Source organism: Ostrea edulis, chromosome 9 (assembly GCF_947568905.1).
Source record: "Ostrea edulis chromosome 9, xbOstEdul1.1, whole genome shotgun sequence".
Taxonomy (NCBI): Eukaryota; Metazoa; Mollusca; class Bivalvia; order Ostreida; family Ostreidae; genus Ostrea; species Ostrea edulis.
The window spans coordinates 50,480,312-50,507,410 of record NC_079172.1 but is presented as its reverse complement, the minus strand read 5'-3'; the positions used below and the strand labels follow the sequence as shown (position 1 = coordinate 50,507,410).

Here is a 27,099-nt window from a genome sequence, read left to right as displayed (position 1 = left end):
GTTATTATTTTTTTATTACTGTATTGCACACATTTTTGCTGTGTCGGACAAATTTTTTACTGAGTCGGAACAGCAGTCAAAACACAAATGGAAAGCCCTCATGACTCGTGCATAGCTTAATCAAAGGGGAACTTATTGAGAACAAAATGGATAAAAAGCCTTCATGACGTGGCTTCTAATTATAGATTGCATCATGCAAAAGTATTGATTTTCTTTACCCCTTTAGAAGCGCTATGCGAAGGTAACAATGCAAAGACACCCTGGCCAAAAAAGTTTCATGTACAGATTCTAATTCATTGTAGATTTTGAATTACTTAATAATCACTTTAATTATTACAGACGCAGATTCAAACGGGAATTTTTACTGAGACGTCGCGCACGGTACTGGTGTTACTTTCATACGTGCATTAGAAAATGTTTCCGCTATGTTTACACAGTTGTATATTTTGTGGATTATTAAAGTCTTATACATCAATGGCAAGGAAAATATATAAATAATGATAATAGCTTATATAAAATATAATTTACACGCATTTCATTAGCAATAAATACACGCAGATGTCGTCATTTTTCGTTGTCCCGCGTTACATGAAATACGCATACGCTTTATCCACAGATTAATAAAATGATTGATTTTGTCCCAAATAACGTAAGAATTGGTGTATGATTGTGACGTCCTTATCTAAAAACCATAAACCAATTATTTTAAACATTTAGTTCATAGAATTGATATAGCGACCTTAAAAATGGCAAATACAGTGCCTGTCAGTGGTGTCCCGTGTTTGTAGATAGACTGCATATGCAAATCATCATGACCAGTAGCACGCCTAATACAGGGGGAAGTTGACTATCCTTGTTACATTTATAATGACATGTATCGTAGAGCACAATGTATACCAGTATTATAAAATTCTGAGTATATCCATGAAGTAGATTGATTTTATCGGTGTCCAGTGAAATGTCCTTATTCTACAAATACCGAGCTTTTTAAACAATTCTACCATTTTATGTCTTATTTCTAAGCATTATCCCAACGCGAATATTTTAATGAATATAACTTACAGAAAGTACATAAAATTTACTATATAGAATATACAACATTTCTTTTTATCCCGCGTCCATTTAGGAAAAGGAAAAGATACTTAATGTCCAAATAAATGTCCCATGTGATTTTGTCGCGCAATGACGCGACGTCAATGTACACAACCTACGTCTAGCTAAAACGTAAAATGTTGCTTTTATTATTTTTGAATGATCTAAATTAAAATGATTTTTAAAAATAGTATACAAGGTATTTAAGCTATAGCATGTGTATCTCATAGATATGTTTTGCTCTAGATCTGGTACATATACTTTAATTGACTTTATCAAATGACAATTGTACAGACTACATTTTGTTGCATGTACTACTGTATGTCATCGTCGCAAACCACGGGTTATTGTTTCATTCTGTTTCACAAACGTTTGTGAAATAGAATGAAAAAAAAACCCGTGGTTTGCGACGATGTACTGTATGTATGCATATAAAAATTCAGCATTGAACAGATACACTTACGGTGTGTAAAACGTTGCAATATTATACAAATCTTGATTTATATACGAAACTCTTTAATCATATTCGATAATCTTGTTATTCATATATGAGAAAATTTTAATTATATTCGATAATCTTAATATTTATATGCGAAAATTTTGATTTATATTCGATAATCTTGTTATTTATTTACATTTGGTAACCTTGTTATTTATATTCGATAATTATATAAATCTCGATTTATATTCCATAATATTTGATTCGTATTTGATAATGTTGATGTACACATGCTAGATGTACGCATGGATTTAGTCATTATTGATTGTAGGTGAAATGCATAATTTCAAAAATTGATAAAAGAATTAGCTTCATTGACCATGACCTGACCTCGGATGTCTTAAATTTAACTAGAGGAGCTACTCTGCTAAAATTAAACTTTAATAAATATACAGCACTACCAGCCGTGAGACATTTGGCCTGAATTGAATAGTTGACCTTGCCCTAATATGCTGAATAAACCCAGTAGCTATGTCGAAGCTTGGGTGGCTGCCCTGTAATCCCCCATAGGCTGCTTAGCTAGCTGGATTAACAAGAGTGATACAAATTTGAATATTTATTAATCGTAATCAGGAACAGGGTGCAAATTTACATATATGGCGGAAAGGGTCGCGTGCAATTTTTTGTGGGGAACTGGGGAGGCGGCCAGTTTGACTACCAACGTAGGGGCAACACAGGGGGCCCTATGTGGACATAGGTGCCTGGACCTGAACGGGTGGTCACGTTCTAAGGGGGAAGAGATCTCTGCGCAACTCACCTGTCTCCTGCGTGCTACCTGGTTTAAAGAGCAAGTACAGAGCAAACTGTGGACCCTCCTACAGTTTCCAACATGCACCAGCCTGTAGCATTCCCTAGGAGGTGGATGTGAGCACAGGCACCAGAACGGTGGATATATATAGCGTGTTAGATCTTATGTACCCCCCCCCCCCCTCCAATGAATGAAAGATATATACATAAGTCACATATTAAATGAATTGAATGTCAAAATCTTGTTAGAGTATCAGTGACGTGTTGAACAACCTCACTGTTGTATTTAGGACCCAGGTGATCTCTGGCGGGTGTGAGCGATTGCCCCTTTGCCCCTGGAATATTTCGCCCACATGCGTTGGTACTCCAGAAGAGTAGAGGAAGCCCCCCCCCCTCTCTCTCTCTCTCTCTCTCTCTCTCGTAGAGTAAAATAAAATAAATTCGCACATGAATATCAAGATTTCTCACATATAAATCAAAATTTCCGTCCGCATATAGATATCAAGATTATCGAATACAAATCAAGATTTCCGCATATGAATAACAATATCATTAGATCAAAAGTTCAACATCTGACAAAAAAATCTAAAGTCACACGGTTTTCACGAGACCACCCCCTCAAAACTAAATATGATATATATTGAAACTAACCGATTCGCAAGTAAAACATACGAGTATAAATAACACTCTGTATACCTTTTCTACTGTTTATTCAGAAATGAAAGTGAACATTAAAACGTTAAAATGTAATATTATTTGGAAGTTTTTAACTCTCACTTCAACTCACCGTGGTTATTATTATTATTCATTTATAAAGCGCAAAACTACATATACTTTCTATGCGCTGGTTGTTGTTTTTTCCCCACTAGAGCGTGATCGATGACAGAAACGTACGGGAGTTTTTAACCCCCCCCCCCTCCTTCCGTGTTTGGCATTAATAAAAAGTATTAAAGAGAGCAATGATTATTAAACATAGAGACTTGAGCAAGTCTATATACATCCTAGAAAAAACCAAAACTGATTTTTTTTTTACTGTGTTCAAATTTCTCAGAGGTCATATTCATAAGAATTGCAAGCCTTATTTCATGGGATGGTTACCTGTAAAATGCAAAACGAAATCGAAAGGAAACGAAATCTACCGAAGCAAAACGAAACCTACCGAAACGGGTACTCTTATTTCATACGACATGCCTGCTGTTGTAGGCACGGGGAAATAAATACAGTACGTATACTTTGGAGTATTTCTAAGAATTCATAATTTTTATGAATGTACACTATACACGTACAAAGATTTATTTTCAATTTTTAAACATTAAATCATGCATGTGCTTTAGTTATGATATTACAGCTTGGAGATAATGAATTTGTTTAAAATGTGACGTTGCTTTGCCACAATTTATGACGTTACAAGTGTAACGTAAAGTGACACCAGTACCGTGCGCTTAGTGTGAAGAATTGTATTGATCTGCTTCTGTGTCCCACTTTCCCCCAGAATGAGGACAAAAATGTTACGTTTTTATACATATTTTATCAACTGTCCAACGAACTATATTTCCGAAAGAAGAAAAAAAATGCCCCTGCGGATATGAATGTTATCCCCGTACTAGATCGGTTGCAAACTTACGACTACTTTAAACACAACTTGTTTACTACAGCGATGCATGAATTTGCCCATAGGTGGCGATAAACCGGAAACGTGATGACGAAAGCAAAATCCAAATGGCGACAAGAAAGCGCTAACCTATAACGCTTTAAAAAGTATAATTTTGTGAGAGAAAGCAACAATGAAATCAAGAATTGAAGGATGGTAGACAACATCTCAAAATAATAATAGGGCACCGCTAAACCGGTACATGATACGCCCGCATACATTATTGACCCAGGAATTTAAACAAGTAAGAAAGGATTATCCACAAATGGATTTCGTCGGAGTTGCAATAAAAATGTTATTTGCATTAAAAATAAATCTATTCAAGGGCTGTAACTCCTTCAAAAATAGTGGGACAGCATTCCCCTTGTGATATGCAAATCTACACATTGTTATCTTCCTTTGTACTAAGTTTCATTGAAAACCCCCAAACAGTTTAAGAGAGTTGCGAAGACATGGTACTTGCATAAAATCAATCTAAATCCATGGGCCCCAACTCCTTCAAAAGTAGTGGTGCAGTATTCCCCTTATAATATGCATATCTCCACATTGTGATCTTTCTTTGTACCAAGTTTCATAAAATCCCCCATAAGATTTAGGAGAAAGTGCCGTAGCTCCTTTTAAAAACATTCCCCTTGCAGTATGCGCACCTCCACATTGTAATCTTTCTTTGTACCATTCATTAAAATCCCCCAAAGGTTTTAGGAGAAGTTGAGAAGGCAAAGTATTTTGAATAGAAAAATTAAGTTCAAGGGCCACAACTCCTTTAAACAAGAGGCCCATGGGCCACATCGCTCACCTGAGTCACCTTGGTCCATATCAGAAGATTTTCCATATCTATTTGCATGTAAAACCGTAGTCCCTATTATGGCCCCAAACCTACCCCTGGAGGCCTTGGTTTTTGCAAACTTGAATCTACACTATGTCAGAAAGCTTTCATGTAAATGTGAACTTCTTTGGCCCAATGGTTCTTGAGAAGAAGATTTTTAAAGATTTTTCCTATATATTTGTATGTAAAACTTTGATCCCCTATTGTGGCCCCATCCTATCCCAGGGGGCCATGATTTTAACAAACCTGAATCTGCACTATATCAGAAAGCTTTCATATAAATCTCAGCTTTTCTGGCTTAGTGGTTCTGGGAAGAAGATTTTTCCTATATATTTGTATGTAAAACTTTGACCCCCTATTGTGGCCCCATCCGACCCCCGGGGGCCATGATCTTAACAATTTATAATCTGCACTATATCAGGAAGCTTTCATATAAATCTCAGCTTTTCTGGCTCAGTGGTTCTTGAGAAGAAGATTTTAAAAGATTTTTCCTATAAATTTGTATGTAAAACTTTGATGCCCCCCTTGAGGCCCCATCCAATCCCCGGGGTCCATGATTTTAACAAACTTGAATCTGCACTATATCAACAACAACAACAAAACGAAAAAAACAAAAAAACAAAAAAAACCAACTTTGACCCCCTATTGTGGCCCAATCCGATCCCCGGGGGCCATGATTTTAACAATTTAGAATCTGTACTATATCAGGAAGCTTTCATATAAATCTCGGCTTTTCTGGCTCAGTGGTTCTTGGGAAGAAGATTTTTAAAGATTTTTCCTATATATTTGTATGTAAAATTTTGAACCCCTATTGTGGCCCCATCCGACCCCCAGGGGCCATGATTTTAACAATTTAGAATCTGTACTATATCATAAAGCTTTCATATAAATCTCAGCTTTTCTGGCTCAGTGGTTCTTGGGAAGAAGATTTTTAAAGATTTTTCCTATATATATTTGTATGTAAAACTTTGACCCCCTATTGTGGCCCCATCCGACCCCCGGTGGCCATGATTTTAACAATTTATAATCTACACTATATCAGGAAGCTTTCATATAAATCTCAGCTTTTCTGGCTCAGTGGTTCTTGAGAAGAAGATTTTTAAAGATTTTTCCTATATATTTGTATGTAAAACTTTGATCCCCTATTGTGGCCCCATCCTACCCCAGGGGGCAATGATTTTAACAATTTAGAATCTGCATTATATAAGGAAGCTTTCATATAAATCTCAGCTTTTCTGGCTCAGTGGTTCTTGGGAAGAAGATTTTTAAAGTTTTTCCCTATATATTTGTGTGTAAAACTTTGATCCACCCCTTGGGGCCCCATCTTATCCCCGGGGGCCATGATTTGAACAAACTTGAATCTGCATTATGTCAGGAAGCTTTCATGAAAATCTCAGCTTTTCTGGCTTAGTGGTTCTTGAGAAGAAGATTTTTAAAGTTTTTCCCTATATATTTGTGTGTAAAACTTTGATCCACCCCTTGGGGCCCCATCTTATCCCCGGGGGCCATGATTTGAACAAACTTGAATCTGCACTATGTCAGAAAGTTTTCATGTAAAAATCAGCTTTTCTGGCTTAGTGGTTCTTGAGAAGAAGATTTTTAAAGATTTTTCCTATATATTTGTATGTAAAACTTTGATCCCCTATTGTGGCCCCATCCAACCCCAGGGGCCCATGATTTGAACAAACTTGAATCTGCATTATGTCAGGAAGCTTTCATGTAAATCTCAGCTTTTCTGGCTTAGCGGTTCTTGAGAAGAAGATTTTTAAAGTTTTTCCCTATATATTTGTATGTAAAACTTTGATCCCCCCTTGTGGCCCCATCCTACCACCGGGGGCCATGATTTGAACAAACTTGAATCTGCAATATGTCAGGAAGCTTTCAGGTAAATTTCAGCTCTTCTGGCCCAGTGGTTCTTGAGAAGAAGATTTTTAAATGACCCCACCCTATTTTTGTGATTATCTCCCCTTTGAAAGGGACATGGCCCTTCATTTGAACAAACTTGAAAGCCCTTCACCCAAGGATGCTTTTGGCCAAGTTAGGTTGAAATTGGCCCAGTGGTTCTGGAGAAGTCGAAAATGTGAAAAGTTTACAGACAGACGGACAAAATGTGATCAGAATAGCTCACTTGAACCTTAGGTTCAGGTGAGCTAAAAACATTGGACAGCATTCCCCATGCACAGCTTCACATTGTAATCTTTCTTTGTACCAAGTTTCATTAAGAAGAGTTGCGAAGACAAAGTTATAGGGACAGACGGTCAACAGCAGTACTGTATAGCATAATACGCCCGCATTTTTATGCTGGCGTATAAAAAGGGGTAATCTACCCTGTAGGAGCTACCAAACTCCATGTTTGTCAAGTAAGCCTAAAGATTTCTCATAATATTGAATGGACAACACTTTGTCTATCAATGATTGACCGAGAGGTGCAAACTAATATGCTACCTTTTTCAAGGGGGGGGGGGGGGGGGGGGGGCTTAAAAATATTCGGGATGTGCACTCACGCATGCAAATTACATCAGGGTTATTGATCTTTTCTTCAAAGGGGAAGGAGGCTTGGACATTTAACCACAACCCTCTAGCTACCAAGGAAACTGAAAAGTACCAGGAGTTTGTTGCTGTTATCCATTTCCTTAGTGTGTTTTGAACGGAAGTCTGCCATCATGACAATCTGCAATTCATTCTCAGTAAAAAGAAGGTAACTCAGTGAGGCTTGCCCTAAGACCTTCAAGGCAATGCCAAAAATAAAATTAAGAATATGGTGTCTTCTGTGAACAATTTTATTATGAATTTGTTTAAACAATGTCAAAGACATCAACACAAGTTGTATCCACAATAAAAATAATTTAAGCAACAATATCAAATACCTAGGTCGTATTCAACATTTTCTTCATTGAAAAACTGATAAGAACTGCAATACTTTTACATGTATACTGAACTCATGTAAAATTCAATAAAGAATTCACAAGAACAATGATGCTGGACTTGCAAACAGAATCGGGGAAAAATTGACATTTTATTGTGTTACCAAAAGGCTCAATGAAGAACATGTCAAAACATATGAACAGTGTGTAAGTTAAAATACATGTACTCGACCTCTATATATACAGATTTATATACAGCAATGACATAAAACAGTGGTGTAACAAATATCAGGTAAAACATACCTTTGACACTCGGTAATATTAAGATTTTAGCACAGTACTACTTAATACCTGCTAAATCTAGTACTCTCTCAATATTATCTACTCCACATTCATATGTCAACACATACACATGACAAGAATGGCATTGTGTTGAGTGATGTACCTAAAACAAGGCTGATAATAAAACACATACACAATGAGCTCTCTATAGACCCACACAAATAACGCCAGGACTGGTCAAGCTACTATCTGTAGATACAAAATATCACAATTGCTGTGTTTTCCTATACAGTTTCCATGACAATATGTCATTTCTAATGACACTCTATAGACAGCATAATAAATATGTCATATGGCCAAAAAAAAATTGGCAAAATCATTGCAGACTTGCAATGCTTCCAATGGAAGTCAGTTGTGTTGACCTGTAAAATAAATAATCACATCTTTACTTAACTCAATTATTTTACATTGTGTTCAGTCATAAAAGAGAGGTAACTCCAATTAAATACTTCAACACCGGAGCATTTTATTCTTCCAGATCAAGTCAAAGATGTATACATACTGCTTATTATAGCAGGATTTAGTGCTGAAACAAAAGTGACAATTCATAGTTGTGCTACAATGAGAAATTGTTTACTTATCCAGAGAAGGACCAATTCATGATTTTTGTCAAATTGTGTGCACAAGCTCTGATTGCACTGAATTTCAAATCCACTAAAATAAGTACACATAATGATATAGTATTCCTGATGCATATGATTACCAATGTTTCTGTAGTACTGACAGTTAGGTTGACTATTTCATATCTTAGGAGAGAAAACCCACTTCTATCTCGAGGGGAATATACACTGGAGTGAATCTACAGCTTATGATTTCAACCTGTTTATAAACAACTGTACAACACATGTGCAATCAACTAGTTCTGAATATACAACTTTCTTAACATTGAACCAACACATGGTAACTTGGTATTACAATAATCCAATCAATGGTTAACAGAAAGTAAAAATTCAGACATGACTTTACAACTCTCTACATTGTCTGCATCACACTTTTCACAATGCTGCTATAACACAACAAGATATTTCAAACAGTTGCTGGATTTCTTGTATTATAGCCTGCTATACTTGGAAAAGCTGGATTTCAGTCTCCTAATACAGAATTGCTTGTCACATGACAGTAATGAATGCGAGTTAATTCAGTATCCTGTTACGATAAGAAGTACTGAAAAATCCAAAAACAAACTTAAAACTCTGCCTTTATTTGGCAGTGACATGCTTTAATAAGAGGAGAAAGAATTGTAATAAAAGCAATTAAAGAATCAAACAGTTCAAAATTTAATAAAGCATAGTTAAATCTGTCTATGCAGCCATCTCCTTAAGAGGCCACTTCATGTCCATTTCCACCATCAGATTCTCAATATCATAATGATAAAATAATTTTTCACACAAGCATCAAGAAGTCCAGGAAATAAAAATTTGGCCATCATTCAATGTATCCAAACAGTAAAGGGGACTTTTGAGTTTTGATCTGAAAATGAATGAAATCCCTAAAGACATGCATCTTTGATTTACACTGGCCAAGAAAACGAGCATAAAATCTCAACTTGGGTTTCCACAATGACTTGAAGAGGCTCTCTTATGCACAGTCAGGAATCAATGGCCACCTGTTGTATATGACCACTTCTGCAAGGTCCAATGATGTCTGTTTAACAAATTTTATAAATATATCATAAACACTAAGTCTTTGTACACTTTACAAGACAAGCGTCTCCTCTAACACTGTCAGAGGGGACTCAGTCCTTGTTTGTCTTGTTTTCCTCCTCCCCAGTATCAGGATTCTCTCCTGTCTGGGAGTTGTTCTGGTTGTTTAACTGATTGACAATCTGATCATGTGGGACAACTGGCTGCTGTGAATTATGGGAAGAGTTCATATGATTGTTCTGAAACTGTTGATTGGTGGATCCATCTTGTTTCTGTTGACTGGTGCCCATTTCTGATTTGCTTGATGTCCCTTGTTGTGGAGATTTCTTGGCTTGGTAACCAGGTGGATTTTCATCCGAGGGTGGTGTTTCTTGTTCATCTGACAGCTCAGCATCATCAGGTTCCTTAACAAAATAAAAACAATTTGTTCAGCACTTCTTTTTAACAGATAAGACCATTTAAAACCAACACTACCATATTTCAATAGGGCAAATTATCAAAATATGTTGAACAAGAGGCCCATGGACCACAACACTTACCACTGTAATTGTATTGAACGATTCACAAGTAAAATGATAATTTCTCAAAAATTGGGTTTAAAAAAATCCTTTGCCTTCCCCATCTGTTGTTTACCTTTGAACTCATCTTGTAACAAGGAAACAGAAAATATGGGATTTAAGGGTGGGAATCTCAATCGTTTTAAAGACGTTGGACCATATCTAAAAGGACAGGGCTAGAGATAGTCCCCCGAGTTTTCTCTCACATTCCATTTCACCCCTCCTGTCACAAAGAACTAATAAATATATACAGTTGTACTTGCATACCTATTTATCCCAATCAAACAAAGTCATTCTAAAAAAAAAAAAAAAATAAACAATTAATTTTTGAAATATTTTCCTTTCCCACCCTATGATGGAAAATGAATGATTTTGTAAATAATAAAATGAAAACCACATTAATGAACAAAAGCTGAAGGGGTAGATGCAGTTGTGTGTGCAGCAAGATGTGCCTCCAAATATTTTAGCAGAGAATGTATCTTTTTTTCTGAACGTGTTTGGAAACCCTATTTGGCAGAGTGTTATCCAGTCTTTGTCCTGACTACCATGTCCTTCAAGTTTTAGTGCCTTGTGAATGGTATCATAAATTTGAGAATCTGTGGATTTTGTATGGAGGTTGAATTCAATTTCACCATTACTGGGAGTGGATGTGGTATCCAAAACTGTCCTCTTGGAACTGGGTATTTTTACTGTGTTTGAACTGGATGGACAGTAAAATGAAATTGTAAACAAGATAAAGTTGTCAAGATTATTTTGGCTGTCATGTCATTGTCACCAGTTAATTACAACCAACCTGGGGACTTTAATTTAAAACTACTCCACCAAGATCACTGGGTCAGGGTGTAAAAAAAAAAATGCATCTACACAACATGAAGATGATGCTTGCATACTAATTTGTACTGTTGCGGTCCTTGAGCAGATTTCAAGAAAATTTTCGAAACTTAGAATCCCTATTGTGGTCCCATTCTGGGGCCATGGTGAAAAAAAAGTTAATGTAGCTATATCCGAAAAGATGATTGTCAAAGAATTTTCTTACAAATCCGTTTGAATCCCCTTTGTGATGCCACCCTAGATCCAGGGATCATAGTGTGAACAGACAGGAATCTACACTACATCAGGATGCTTGCATACTAATCTGACATAATGAAATCTCATGGTTCTAGAGAAGGAAACAACAATGTGAAATTTTTTTAAGACAACAGACAATTGATAGAAAAAAAACATTCTATCAGAAAATGTTGCTCGAGTTTCCAACTTATGTAACCTGAAAATTGGCACTCCCCTCTCCCAAGGAAATCTTAAATGGAATAATCCTTACCTCATCTGGACAAAGTTCATAGGCTTTTGACAAGGTCACTCTAGCACTGTGAGACCTCTCCAAGAAATAGCTGGAAAATAGAAAGCATATCATTATAATACCTCTTTGTTGTAAATATCAAGACAAACTGAGGCAGGATACTTTTAGATGAAATTCCTGCAAAGATGGGTAGAAAATGAGAATGTAGGCATTTAAGAATTGTTTGCATATCATTAGGGTAAACTAGAAAACTGACAAGTCAAAAAGAGCTCCACAATAAATATCTTTATAATATAATTTTTTTAAAGTCCCATAAGTCTGTAACAACAAAGCCAATAAATCTGAAAATTGCAAGAGGTCTTAAGACCCTCTGCCTAATCAAAATGTTCATATAAAAATTATGAAAATCTTCCGAAGAAAAGTTATCATGTGCCATAAAAGGTGCTGACAGATGGAGTGGAAGGGGTAAGGGACTGATGGAGTGGAAGGGGTAAGGGACAGATGGAGTGGAAAGGGTAAGGGACTGACGGAGTGGAAGGGGAGTAAGGGACTGATGGAGTGGAAGGGGTAAGGGACTGATGGAGTGGAAGGGGTAAGGGACTAATAAATATGTGGTACTGCTTCAAAACATTTAAATTATCATTTTCTCATCCTTACTGCTTCTTAAAATTCCTTATTAAAGAAATATTAGGCATCAAAGAGGTCCATGGACCTTAACAGGCACCCGGGTATCGCACAAAAATTAAACACAAATTGGAAGTGTTAAAAAGATGGTGCAAGTGTACATCTTTAAAAAAAAATTGAAAATTGGGTGTCCTCATAAACAAAACAAAAAAAAAGAAAAGTTCAATTCTTCTGATTCACCTTTGAAATAAATATGAGCTGCTAATATCTCTCAATTTTCACTAATCTGTGATCTAAACAAATAGCCTAATCCAAAATTTATTTTGCAAATATCGATTGACAGTATAACATACATATTCAGACAAGGTGAGCGAGTATGACACAATGCCCTGCAGACATTCAAGTCAGAAATACTAGACAATCCAAGGATGTGAGAATAACATTGGATGCAAATGAAACAAAAATAGACAATCATATTGGTGCTTTGTTTTCTTGAATCAGTTGTGAAAAGAACTGAAATAAATACACTTGTCTAGACTTTAAGGACATGAAAGTGCAAGGTGGACCATGTGTGTGTGTATATGTATGTACAGTATGTATGAGAGAGAATGAGAAAGAGAGGATGAGAGAGAGAGGATGATTATCTGATTGGACTGGTAGGGAACATTTATTGTAAATATCCATTACAAGTCTCATTAGTACCAGTGGTTGTCATTACCCATTAGAAATCTCATTAAACTGGACTGGTGAGGACCAGTTGACTTACCCATTAGAAATCTCATTACACTGGATTGGTGAGGACCAGTTGACTTACCCATTAGAAATCTCATTAGACTGGGCTGGTGGGGACCAGTTGACTTAACCATTAGAAGTCTCATTAGACTGGGCTGGTGGGGACCAGTTGACTTACCCATTAGAAGTCTCATTAGACTGGGCTGGTGGGGACCAGTTGACTTACCCATTAGAAGTCTCATTAGACTGGGCTGGTGAGGAACAGTTGACTTACCCATTAGAAGTCTCATTAGACTGGACTAGTGGGGACCAGTTGACTTAACCATTAGAAGTCTCATTAGACTGGACTAGTGGGGACCAGTTGACTTACCCATTAGAAGTCTCATTAAACTGGGCTGGTGGGGACAAGTTGACTTACCCATTAGAAGTCTCATTTGACTGGGCTGGTGGGGACCAGTTGTTGTAGGTATACTGGGCATTTCCCGGGTAAGGTCGGCGCTCCAGCTCGTCATTCAACCATTCCACTGCCCAGCTCCATTTTCTTTTCACATCACCATTGCTCTGCAACATCTCTGTAGCAGGTGCACAGCTATAAACAAAGGATGGTGTATGATTACTGCTGTTCCAGGCCCATATAAAAGCTTTAAAAGAAGACTTAATCTTCTTTATTTCATTAAAGAGATCATATTCAAAACAATTCCACGTTTCTGATATTTACGGTCAACTGGAATAAAAAAAGTAATTTCTATATGCTAATGAAATTTAGTTAAAAACCTCACTTTTGTAAACACTTTTCTTTCAGAAAACAGAGTGCAACTTTAGACATACATAATTTTTCAATCATATACATGTATATGCATTGGATAGATGAATATGAAGTTTGTCAAAGCCTGTGCTCGTGGTTTTTGAAGAAAAACTGCATGAGAAAGAGCCATTTTGTCAGAGTACCGAAAATATTGGCAAAACATTGTTTGTGATGTCATAATTCCAGTTCTATATCATTTTAATGAAATTGAAAATAACAACGGAGTTGCATTGAGATTCTTGGAAAAAATACACTTATTTTGAAAAGAATTTTACAATGTTTGCATTTTATCATACAATTTTAATGCTTAATACATGTATATGATATACATGTATACATGAATAATACATGTACACTGTATATTGAAAACACAAAGCTTGTAAATTCATCTCAACCAAAATGCAATTAAACTACCATATTCCTATGAAATCATTACCATAAAATAGTCCTATAAGTGAATACACTTTTGAAAGATTGAAATATTTAGCAAAACCAATGTTCTGTATTAGTTCATCAACAATGCCAAAGAGGTCAGCTTTGCGAGATTCAATAATAAAGGAAATTTTTTTAAGCTGCTATGTACACAAGAAAGTATCAATTTGTTTCAACACTTCAGATTTTGGCAGTACTGAGGTAAAGCCTGCATCATCGTTAAAAGACTATCAAGCAAAGCTCGACACATAAAAAAACAGACACTGCACTTTGTTTTACTTACAGAGTAAATAAAGACACCATCATTTTGATACATTGGTAGGCTCGCTTCTGATAGTGATTTTTGGATCGTTGAATGGTATCAAACAAACCATCTCTATCATCCGGTATTCCTACAATTCATAAGAATTCACATCATGTTAAGTTTCTTATATAAAACTTCACATTTCTCCATAGAAATCACTAAATAAAACAAATTTTGGGTGATAACACCATTAAGAACAGTTTAAGCCATAAAAGCATTTCCAAATTTTGTTTAACTTGTGTAACTGGTAGTGAAACAGTAACAAAGTTACAATCACATTCAAGGCACTGTGGGCCCTGCCTTATAATTTTTATATGAGGCATCAGTACCTTTCAGTATTGGACAGATGTTGTTTCAAGAAATACATTTGCCAAAAACAAATGTAAAAGCATATCCAAAGCTACATACCAGGTTCAAGATTTTATGACACACTAACCATATTTCATTTTCCTTCTCCTTTGCCAAAGTGGGGAACAAAATGAATATTTCTTACCTTTGAGAGCATTATGGATTCTGTGATTCTGCCAGGAATCCTCTAACAACAACATCTGCAGCAACAGATCTAAGTAAGGTCTTAACTCATAGGTGTAAGAATAGGCCACCTGAAAAAAAGAATTCAGAAAAAACTTCCTCTAGACTAAAATTTGCAATCAACATTCTTATGCATCACAATGCTCAAGTTACCAAATTCAAATATATCAATAATATTCTACTTACCTGCCATAGGAGTTCGCTCAGAACAGTGGATGAGAAATGAGGATTTTCCCAGCTACAGAACTGTAATACAAGCACAATACAATTCTCACATCACATAAAGCTGTATATCTCTAGTATTCAAACACTCAGAATTTATTCAGACTGAACTTTGACTTACCCTTAAAAGTTTACAAGTGTCCTCAGAATTGTTGCAATCTTCTATCAGCTTCTTGACATATCCTGTTTTGCCGTACAGAAGATCTGCCACTTGGGGCTGGAGCGGCATCAGAGGCTGGCTAATTGAGGGATCTCCGTATGGGTTTGATTTAGGAGGATCCCCTTGCTATAAATTCACGTATCTTAATTAACTGCAGTTAATTATGTCATACAATTACAAATTAGATTAATGAGAGGATTTTTGGATATTTTTAAGACTAGTCGATGTTTTAGTAACAATCTGGATTCCAATGCCAAACACCCATTAATTTTTGCTCATCTTTCATAATGTGTTAAAAAACTGGATACACAAAAGGCAAGGCCTTAATGGTCACCTGCGCATCCACAACAAAGTATCAAGTCTTTCAATTTGGCAAAAGTGTCAGTCTTGCTGACCTAAACCAATCCATTGCAGTAATTATGCAAAATCTTACATTCGATGAAAGACATCGGGATGAAACATCACAGCATCGCACCAGAACTGAGACTACAGAATACAGTCGATTCAGCTCAGCATACTGGTATTTTATGGGAGGTCCAGGACCCTCATCTAATGCTACCAGCATAAACAAGGACGGCACATTCAGCTTCAGCAGCTGTACTTTCTGTAACACAAAAGGAAAACACTCTCAGTAGAATCAAGAATTCTTACAACAGAGACACACGTAAATCTGACAGCTGACACTGACCTCCTGTTCCCCAAGATTGGCATACATGAGGAAGAGGTGGAAGTACTGCTGTAGATGGCGACCATGGTCGGATACTTCCTTCCTCAGTAACTGCAGGACGGCTAGCAGTAAGTGGTCACTCAGTGTCGCATTGGGATCTGCTTGCTGTCCTGGACCTGCAGAAAATTACACAGATATACTATCTTCCTAAACAGTAACAACCTCACTTAAATTTCCAATACACTATAGACTTTTTATAGCATATGAAAGACTTGTTTTTCCTACCATAGAGACCTTGAACCAGAGGTGGCGGACACGGTCCATCCTTCAGGGCAAAATGTGCTAAACAAACAATGATCTTTGAAAAGGCATTCCTAACCTGTAATAAATATTGAATATAATTGAATAAATTTTTAATATCTCATATTTGCACTAGTACATGCATTGGCTATGAACACAAATCTAATGATAAATCTACCCTTGCTACAATTCAAAGCTCAGGGATGAGCTAATTGAAATCAGCAACTGTAATTGTCTGTAATGAAGTACTTTCTTTCAATGAAATTGAATGTACATGTATTTGTAATGAGTTTATTTTCATTTACAAGTAATTAAATGTATTCAAATACACATCTAAAAATGTGTGCAATTGTAATTACTTTTCAATTACATTCTTTTAAATTATATGCCCTTTATCATGCTAAAAATAAAAATACTGATAGGAAAAGGAATTCATTGTAAATAAAATAATTATGAATTGAAAAACATTATCCTTGATCCCATTTTTACTTCATACAGTAGGAAATAAACTACACCCATTACAACCTTAAAATTTTCTAAATCCAATAGTTATAACAATTCAAACTTCCCACCACCAGTTTTTGATAAAATGTCTGCAAAAATCACAACACTATGGACTAACTAACCCAATGTGTTAATTCCTCTTCATGTTGTGTGCAAAATATTTTTAACAATTTTTGTTTTTGTTTTATTGTGCAGTGTATTTTCATTTTTAATTGCTAATGTACAAGTCTAGATATTGTACTTGCTCAGTATAGACTTACTTCAAAAGATAATAATCTCGAAAATAACTCTATGGTGTACCCCTGTCATTAAATACTGCTTTAAGCTTTGACATTTAATTGAGAGGTTTGTTTTGAAATGTCCAGAATTTTCAACCCGGGGATATTTAGTTGAAGTGTGAATACATGTGTCTACCCAGGAATCAATATCTAAGAGAACATGTGACAACATTTGATTAGAAAATTTAAGGTACAGCTTTAAGCATACATTCTAGCATAGTGGGAAAATTTTATGTTCCTGAGATTTTTAAGTCAAATGCAAGAAGATGTCATCTGAGTGGTGGGACTATTTAAAATCTTATGATTGATAAAACTTAATTCAAGTTTATAAGATACTCGTGACAAGCTGTTTGTTATTGTACACTAAAATCTTTACATGTACAAGTATGCTGTCTTACAGGGAGCAAGTTTAAAACTAAATTTCCTAGTAATTAAAAAGTATTTCATTAATTTAAGACAATCAATTAGTTATCAATTACATTTGTGATAAACTGTAATTGCATTGTAATAGAAAGTATTGAATTACATTATAAATTAACTGAACCCATCCCTGACAAAGTTGCTACAGAACAAAAATTTACACTAAAATGAGGTAGCCCTGTACTATGTACACATCTTTCTTGCTTACCTCTGATGAAGGGCACTCCAGTAAATACTCTGCAAATCGGTTCGTGTGGGAGAACAACACATTATGCGCAAACCAATTCCTGACCTTTTTACTGGACCTTAGGTGACAGTTTAACGCTTCATACCACTCATTCGCTGCACCCCTACAACACACGAAAATAATCATACCATACTTATCATAATCACAAAATTAATACCAATATTAATCATGTTTTATATACAAACAGAAATCTAGCATGTGCTTGTAGGTACCTTAAGGTTTTTTTGGTGTGAAATCCCACACTGAACAGGAACTTCGATGCCAGCTCTGTGCTTATCATTGCTAGATTCTCCATATCTTGTGACTAAAATAGCAAAATTTATGTACATAAGTAACTGTTAATATTAATTTCTGAAAATCTTGTGTCACAAGTACAAAACCTAATACATGTATTTTAAAGAAACACAAACAATATGAAACTTACAAGTTTATCCTGTGTTCCGTGAGTAAACACTGGATTACAGTTGAGTAATTTTTTCATAAATTGAAAGTACTCGGGGCAGAACTGACTCCTCTCATGCATAAACATGATGTTCTGCTTCCGTACACACTTTTCTATACAGCTTGGCATTTTAATTTGGGAAGGCTTGTTTACTGAAAAAAAATGCACAATACACATGTACATATAAATGCAGGTTTGGAACAATGTGCTATCTAATAAACCTACTACCCCTGGTTTTTTTAACCCCCCCCCCCCCCCCCCCCCCCCCCCGATTCCTCTTAATTTCATATAGTTATTTTACTGATAGCATACAGCATTTGTGCTTCCATTCCAAATACTGTTAAAAATCAGTAACATGCAAATGAAAGTTTCAATTTGTAAAAAATAATTGTATTTGTATGTGGAAATAGATGAAAATTATTCTTTCAACAATGAAATTTCATTAGTAAGTATGCTTCAAGAGATTCCTTCAACAAGTAATCGTAATGACGGGCAATTGTTCAACATCTCGCATGTAAACAAACTGTTTCATGACTTGCTGTGTACAAGAGTTCTTTAAAGGGAAATAACTCTGATGCATCTTGAAACTTGCACATTAGAATACATATATATTATTACTACAGAAACTTGATCCGAAGAGTCGGATCACGTCGAGTTGACAGGCGAGGATCATCAGATCACACGAGACGCGAAGCGTCGAGTTTGATCTGATGATCCGCGCCTGTCAACGAGACGTGATCCAACTCTTCAGATCAAGTTACTGTAGTAATGATAAATTTATTATATACCCCCTTATGTATTTTAAATCCACATTTATAAGATAATAAATGTAATCCAAATTATTTAAAACACAGACATACCATGAAATTCTATTTTGTGTACGCAGTTTTGTTATGACGCAGTCAATATTTTCCACAAATAACGTAGCGTGGATACATTGTAACGTCATTGTGACGGCATCAGTTTCAGAGGATACTGATACGGAATCAGAAAACCACAGTGTGGTGATCCGGAAAACCGGATCACACGCTGTGAAATCCACAGTATCAAAGAATGATACATTGATGGGTATATAATAAATCACATTCTCAAGGGCTGATTTTAGTCATCATCAAACTTTGATCTCTACGTTTCCCATACCTATCGATAAGTCCTGGAGGGTTTTGTAGATATCCTTCTCGTCTCTCTCATCCTGTCGCTCGTAGAAAAGTATGTATGCATTCCACCATCTCTTTTGTCGTCTGTATGCCATTCTGCATGCAAAATTAAAATACTTGATATTTAAACATAATTAGTTTCAAGTTAACAAGTTAATCTCCTGCCAAAGCATTCTTCTCCCTCTAAATGTCCCAGTTTATAAAAATCTTGAATTTAGCTGCAAATTTCTGTTTACATTAGTTTATTAATGGAGGGTAGCATTCCAAGTTATATACCAAATCATGACATGTTTTCCCTATAATTTCCATCATATATAGTATCAATAATCATACTGCAAGTCTCTTTTAATATACCATATATATACTTTACTGTATTTGATCTGCTCATGATCCTAAAACCACCATGCATTAATAATATAATTCTTCCTCTAAATGAAAGAAGGAACTCACCATCTAAGAAAGTCTCAGAGGTTAACATACATATGCTTAATTTCAATTTTGAACATTCATTCTTTACTGTAGTTAATTTTTTCATGTTCATGATGTGTATATGTATCACCCCCCCCCCCCCCCCCCCCCCCCCCCCCCCATTACTTTTGGGTAATTGTCTTTAATCGAAAACTATTCCGAGACTACTGTACCTTTTCAGCATGTGATCAAACACTTCTCCGAGGTATTCTCCTCCAAAACACTGGTTTTTCATCTCCTGTTAATAGAGTGAGCTCTTTATAATAATCTGATTTCACAGAAGTCACTTCTCTTCACAAGCACAAAATAACAACAACAAAAAACAACCCAGAATTTTCAGCTGCTTGTGAAAAGTAAACAAACCTCATCATCTTCCATTTTACATTCTGTAACATCACCATCATCAAACTTGTACCACTTGGGTTGATTGTCCTCTCTACAAATCAAAATCATCATGGATAATATAAGCATTAACTCCAAAAATTCATTAACAACAGGCACATAAAAATGAATAGTCACACAAATACCAAACAAGGCATTAATTGTAGGAAGATGCAACAAGTGGATTTTTCTATAACTGCCATCTTCAGTAAGACAGAAGATCATTGGTGACTAGGAGTCTGATAGTAAATCCTCCTATTCAAAACACCAAAACAAAGCCACTGGGAAAGGGAGGACATATAAGTCAAAGCTCCCATAAAATCCTAGCACTTAAAAGAATAATTTAGAGCACAACAAATGGATTCATGTCATAATTTCATTGGAAAAAACCCCATCAACCCAACAGAATTTCCTGTTTCCTTTAAGAATTATAATACAGTTTACGTGTAACCAAGTAACAGGCACAACTAGACAATGTAACACAGTTTTTCATGTTTTGATGATCTCCACAACTCCAATGTGCGGTTACACATATATATGTCACAGATGCTATTTATAAAGTTGTTTTGCAGTGAGTGCTATTCTTAAATCCTACTGGTGTGCATAGCCAAACGAGTACAAGTGTGCAAGATTGTATGAATGAGTGGTTAAGTTTGTTCAGTAATGTGGTGTGTGTCAGGTGTCCCTGTTTGCCCTACTCTAAATTTTGTATTCTTTATAGTAATTATATCACTGTTCTTTTCATCTCTACATGTTTCAACTATGGATGCTCCCTACGACAGCACTCATCGAAGTGCACAGATTAGTAAAATTCTGAACTCTGATCAAACCAATGGTGACATGATATGCAATAATTAAACAAGAGGCCCATGGGCCACATCGCTCACCTGAGTCACCTTGGCCCATATCTGAAGACTTTCCATATATATTTGCATGTGAAATCTTAGTCCCTATTATGGCCCTAACCTACCCCTGGAGGCCATGATTTTTGCAAACTTGAATCTACACTATGTCAGAAAGCTTTCATGTAAATATCAGCTTTTCTGGCTCAGTGGTTCTTGAGAAGAAGATTTTTAAAGATTTTTCCTATATATTTGTATGTAAAACTTTGATCCCCCCTTGTGGCCCCAACCTACCCCCGGGGGCCATGATTTGAACAATTTAGAATCTGCACTACCTAATAAAGCTTATCTATAAATTTCATCTTTTCTGGCCCAGTGGTTCTTGAGAAGAAGATTTTTTAATGACCCTACTCCATTTTTACCTTTTCTTGATTATCTGAACAAACTTTAGCTCGGGTGAGCTAAAAAAAGTCATACTGATTTGAAAAATTGTAGCTATTGTGTGTTCTTGAGATTTCTGAATGTCTATATCCCATTGTGGCTGATACAAAAATCTATCAATCCAAGATATATAACATTGGCTTTGTCAGATGATAGAACCCCACATCAACCTTAACAATAGTCAATAAATAGTTATATGGACACAAGAATAGTCCGTCAAACAGTTATTGATTTGGACAGCAACTATCAGCATTTTAGAAAAAAAGAATTTCTAATCACAATGCTCAAATAATTTGCAGTAATATTAACTGTAATCTGCCCTCCTCGACATATAATTATTTGTAGAACACAAGTCTCAATCCACTCATCTGGGTTCTTCTCTACATACTAGATTGTTTTCACTTACCTGTGAAAGATATAGGAATAGTAATGTCCCCCACTGGCTTGTCCACTGTGTACTACAACTCCAAACAACTTGTACTTTGTGCTCTGTTCTTTGTTCTCTATGTCATCGTCTATGATTTCACCTAACAAATCAGAAAAAGATAAATGAACAACAATGTTAAAATCTACAAAATGTCTCCTAATATCTATTTCCCTTTGTAATAACAAATAAGCCCACATATATCCACTACACCCCTGAGCATGAGCATTCATATATCATAAATTTTACCATTATTTTTTTATCTTATTGAATGACCTTGACCTTTACAATCACATACATATATGTAGCTTACACCTTTACAGTTCAGTTCACCAATTATGAAGTTTCTATCTTACAGAGTTTAAAAGCAATGAACAAAATTAAATTCTTGGCATACCAAAACAATATGTACTCTCATCCTCTTTCTCAGAGGCATGATAATCCCAATATATTCAATTTTTATCATAAAATGTTTTCCCAATATATATCTTTATTTCATGAAAACTTGACTAAGCATATTTTCCCCTAACTTGATACCTTCAATTTTTGCAAGTCCTTGTACAGTGTAAGGTTCCATGTCAAATTCTCTCGGAAATTCGAAATAATCATTGAACTTTATAGCACTTTCTCTTTCCCAGTCATAATCAAATCTCTTTAGTTGAATTGCTAAAACTTTGGGAAGCTTTTTAATGACTAATCTCTTCACCGTGTCAACCTGCAAAAGAATTTTTTTTGGGTAAAATGATAATTCAATTATTTGGTGTGCTGGGAACTAAGTACACATGCAACAACTTAATAACTTTAAGTAACATGGTCACATGAAAAATTTGGCAATTATCTAAATGTCCTCAAAATCAAAATTTATGCAAAACTCTGCATCCCAACTGTAGACTCTGGTGCCCCCAGTTTGACAAGAAATGAATCTACACTACATGGAGATGCCTGCAAATAAATTTGACGTATTGTAGCTTATGTTGTGAAGATGAGAATGCTTTCACAGTAGAGAGCTTTCCATTCAGCAAGGGCCCCTGTCCATTGTTGTGGTGGTCATTTGGATAAATGAAAATTTTTACAGTCTGTCTCCAAATGCTCTGGATTTTGTACAAATGAGCCTGGTGATGTCACAGTCAATCACTGCAGCTGTATGATCCTCAAATTGTTTTAAGTACACTGATTGATTTTTAATTGATCAAGATCAGAATCGCATAAGCAAGATTGGGGTTCAAATTCAGGAAATTTAGACATTCATGTATTCATTTAAAGCCCCATCATCCCTCTCTAAAAAATTTCAATCATCAATACAAATCTTTCCTTTGTGAAATTTTTTCCGGATCCCTATAACTTTTCTAATTACATTTGTTTGCAGACACTCACCTTCTTGTTGCACTTTTCACAATGATAAGCATTAGCAGCCTCTAGAAGGTCACCCTTAACATACTGTTCCAGAGACTCCAGCAGGTTCTGGTGATTACGGATATCTACATTCAGTGTAGTGAAGGGCTCCTCTCTTTGGTACCTGTACAGTTAAAAAAAAAAATCCAAACATTTATCACACATTCACAGCAATTTCCAATTACATCAAATAATTTCAAGTGAACTAAAAGTATGCCATAAGGACAGATAAATTTCTGCAATGAAATCCAAATACTGACTGAAAAATTCCTCAATAAAATTTGTTTCAGATTTTGAAACTACAGAAGTGAAAAGTCATTAAATAAAACAAGCATTTTGTAAGTATTATAAAGCAGATTCAACTTCCATATTTTCTTATGTCCAAGGGCCATAACTCAGCAAATAATCAATGGACCAGAACAAAATTCAAACTTTGTAACTTGTCATGGTAAAGGAATGTACCAACAAACATCAAATGAATACCTGCAAGCATGCCGAAAAAAGTGCAAAAAACTGATTTGCCAGACTGACATAGTGACACGCTAGGGGACTAATAAGGACAACTGATTCACCTTAATCTATCCATCTAGCTCTTGATCTTATATAATGTAACTTGTGCAGTTTATACCCCGGCTGTTCTTTAATTAGATATGTCCTTGGCGTTTACAAATAAAGCTATGTAACCATCACTATTGGATGAATCGGGTTTTGTAAGCAGAGAATTTCTGACAACAAGACACACGAGGTAGTCCTCGACTGTTATGTTTAACAAAATGGAAAATAGGGATGACTTTGACATAAACCGAGTAAATTTAGCACTTGGGGCTGTTATGATACTTAGAGATAACTGGGGTATTGTGTGACATCAAAAGGTATTTCTATAGTAATTTTTATAGTGAAGAACAGCTGGATAGTGGGTTCACTAGAACATATCTGTGATATCTGACGAAAATATTGATGTCTGAGATACTGAAATTTAGCTCCATTTAGTGGTAGACTTTTTTTTCATTAATCAAAACATTTCAGTTCTTTATTCATGAATAAATCAGCTGTTTGTTGTTTTTTGTTGTTGTTTTTTTCCAAAAGTGATTCCAAATAACCCAAACAACTAATATGATACACTCTCCTCCTTAAGGCAATATATTCCTCAAACTTCTGTAACAGTTCAAATACTTAGAGGGAGTTGAAATAGCTAAAACACTTCTTGAACATGCTGTTTTCCCAGGAGAATTGTGGCATACTGCCATACCAAAAAATATCTTTTCCTAAATGCAGTATCATAACAAAATGTTGTTTTCTCTGCATCCCAATAAGGTGCTGACATCAAAGGGAGATAACATCTCAAATCAGCAGTCCCTTTGCTTAAAGTCTTTAGGGAAATACCATCAGAAGGAATAAATGATTCACTTAACAAGTGGGGGATACCCACTTCCTTCATCATCATTACCTGTGAGGACAATCTTTGCAAATTTTCTGGTCTGCAAATGATCCTCCCATGACCTTTGACAGGACTGGTGGTTGTCCCAGAGCTTTTAACGACTCATCCAAACTATCTACTAAACTGTTGAAAAACTCTAGTGCATCATGCTGTTCCCTTAAATTGACAGGTTCTCCCCATAACCTGTATAAAAAGAAGGAAATATTGATTTGTCACGTATATTGAGATACCAAACTGCAAGATAATACATCATACAAAACATCAAACACAGAGAATAACTGATTTCTTACTTAAAATGTTTCCAAAACCCCTTTGGCACATAGTACTGAAGTTTGCTTGACGCTAGATGACCAAAGATGAGCTGTATCCTCTTGAGAACCCCGAGATTGTACTCCTTCCTCTCCTCATCTCTGTTGATAGCCACAGGCTTCTCTTCATCTTTTCTTTCCTCCTCACCCATGTCAACATTGGACTGAAACGTCAAGATTCAATAAAGCCATGATTTAACCCTTTTAATGTATATCCAGTGAGTGGGTGAAATGTAAGGTATTATAAATGACATTATGAATAGTCGGAGTTCATGTCTTTCTGAAACAACTGGTCCCTCTGAGTGCCACTTACAACATGAAAAATTGAAATATCAAGGTACTGTAAGAGTGGTTATTTATGCTGGGGGTTGAGTACACATTTTCAAACATCCAACGTTACGCGGTTGGGGGGGGGGGGGGGGGGGGGGATACGTGGTAACTGAATATGATATATATTATGTCAAGTGCTTATAACTGTACACATGGAGGAAATTTAAGCGCTTATCAAGTTACCGCGAAATCTGTGTAAATTTCCTCCGCGAAGTAAAAATTCTCCTTTATAATTACCGTTGGTCATGATGTGTACATCACAACCTCCCCTTCACATTATCCATTTTTCTCATTAGGCCTTCTCTGAAGCAAGTATGTAAGTAAATGTGAAATGTACATTATGTGGATACTTCTCTGGATGTCCTAATTACGACTCTATGAACTTTTGACCCCAAAACAGATAGGGATCTTGTTCCTTCTATCTGTCACCCCTGTAGTGAGTGTAAGACTGAAATGGTATGTTATGTATAGTGTTCATCATATGATTAAATACTGTGACTGTGTATTGAATTACTTTGACCTTTAGATCAAAATCTAAACGATATCCTTTATGTGGTGTCCAACACATTTTTCCTGATATGTGCAGGCAAACTCAAACATATTGGGGAAGTAACGATATCACCTGCCACTTCGTTGCGAGGGGATAATAATCGATGTCCGTGAGGATCCTGTTTGTGCTTTGATGAATTAGACACCTTTTAGATAACGTTTGTATAGTGTCCAATATTTTGATAGAGTAGAGACTGGTGTAGATGATCCAGGCAATTGTAGTGACATTTTAATGTCAAATTGAGAATTTCTTTTGTATTTAAGAATAAAATCATATTATCTTATATTATGGACATGACATGCATGTGGAATTCTGAGATAGATAATTCTTACTTCATTCTCTGTTTTCTCTTCTCCATACTCTTCATCAATCACATCTTCAGCAACTCCCTCTACTGACAGAATCCCATTACGGATTTCTTCAATCATGAAGAGCTACAAAATACAGAGATCCATCAGCTACCATGTTTACCTCAGTCATCTTGCTATCACAGAGATACTATGACACCACACTAAACCAAACCCCATCAATGGATGACTGTAAACTAAAATGATGTTTGCATAAACTTTGACAAATGTTGCAAGGGAATAAAGAATTCTAGAATCCTATGGTCTCAATTGCAAGTCCTAACTACACACAACTTCACAAAACAAGAGGTCCATGGGCCACATCCCTCACCTGAGTCACTGTGGCCCATATTTAAAGATTTTACCTATATATTCGCATCTAAAACTTTGATCCCTATTGTGGTCCCATCCTACCCCTAGGGGCCATGATTTTTACAAACTTGAATCTGCACTATGTCAGGAAGCTTTCATGTAAATTTCTTCGGCCCCATGATTCTTGAGAAGATGATATCTAAAGATTTTCCCAATATATTTACATGGAAAACTCTGCCCCCAGGGGCCATGATTTTATCAAAACTTGAATCTGCACTATGACAGGAAGCTCTCAGTAAATGTAAACTTTTCTAGCCCAGTGGTTCTTGAGAAAAAGATTTGGCCCAGTGGTTCTGGAGGAGTAGAAAATGTAAAAATGTTTACAGACAGCTGGATGGACGGACAGACTGACAATGGGTGATCAGTAAAGTTTACAGATGGACAGATGGTGGTGATCAGGAAAGCTCACTTGAGTTTTAAGCTCAGGTGAGCTAAAAAGCTGACTCACTACGCTGTGTAATGC

The 27,099-nt window shown here is 35.9% G+C and overlaps 1 protein-coding gene across 5 annotated transcripts in view; it reads right to left on the bottom strand.

Moving 5' to 3' along the window:
- Positions 1–7,577: 7,577 nt before the first annotated feature.
- LOC125659115 (probable ubiquitin carboxyl-terminal hydrolase FAF-X) overlaps positions 7,578–27,099 on the bottom strand; it is a 52,052-nt gene continuing 32,530 nt past the window's right edge. For all 5 annotated transcript variants that reach the window (XM_048890665.2, XM_048890668.2, XM_048890667.2 and 2 more), the window contains 22 exons: positions 26,250–26,351; positions 25,020–25,201; positions 24,739–24,912; positions 23,274–23,415; positions 22,437–22,614; positions 21,882–22,002; positions 20,175–20,247; positions 19,985–20,049; positions 19,327–19,439; positions 18,169–18,338; positions 17,957–18,048; positions 17,706–17,847; positions 16,281–16,374; positions 16,017–16,171; positions 15,762–15,932; positions 15,290–15,454; positions 15,133–15,192; positions 14,909–15,017; positions 14,395–14,503; positions 13,293–13,463; positions 11,540–11,609; positions 7,578–10,068 (listed from right to left, as the gene is read on the bottom strand). In XM_048890665.2, the coding sequence (XP_048746622.2) occupies positions 9,757–10,068; positions 11,540–11,609; positions 13,293–13,463; positions 14,395–14,503; positions 14,909–15,017; positions 15,133–15,192; positions 15,290–15,454; positions 15,762–15,932; positions 16,017–16,171; positions 16,281–16,374; positions 17,706–17,847; positions 17,957–18,048; positions 18,169–18,338; positions 19,327–19,439; positions 19,985–20,049; positions 20,175–20,247; positions 21,882–22,002; positions 22,437–22,614; positions 23,274–23,415; positions 24,739–24,912; positions 25,020–25,201; positions 26,250–26,351 (2,970 nt within the window). In that variant the 3' untranslated portion in view covers positions 7,578–9,756. The remainder of the gene's footprint in view (positions 10,069–11,539; positions 11,610–13,292; positions 13,464–14,394; positions 14,504–14,908; positions 15,018–15,132; positions 15,193–15,289; positions 15,455–15,761; positions 15,933–16,016; positions 16,172–16,280; positions 16,375–17,705; positions 17,848–17,956; positions 18,049–18,168; positions 18,339–19,326; positions 19,440–19,984; positions 20,050–20,174; positions 20,248–21,881; positions 22,003–22,436; positions 22,615–23,273; positions 23,416–24,738; positions 24,913–25,019; positions 25,202–26,249; positions 26,352–27,099) is intronic.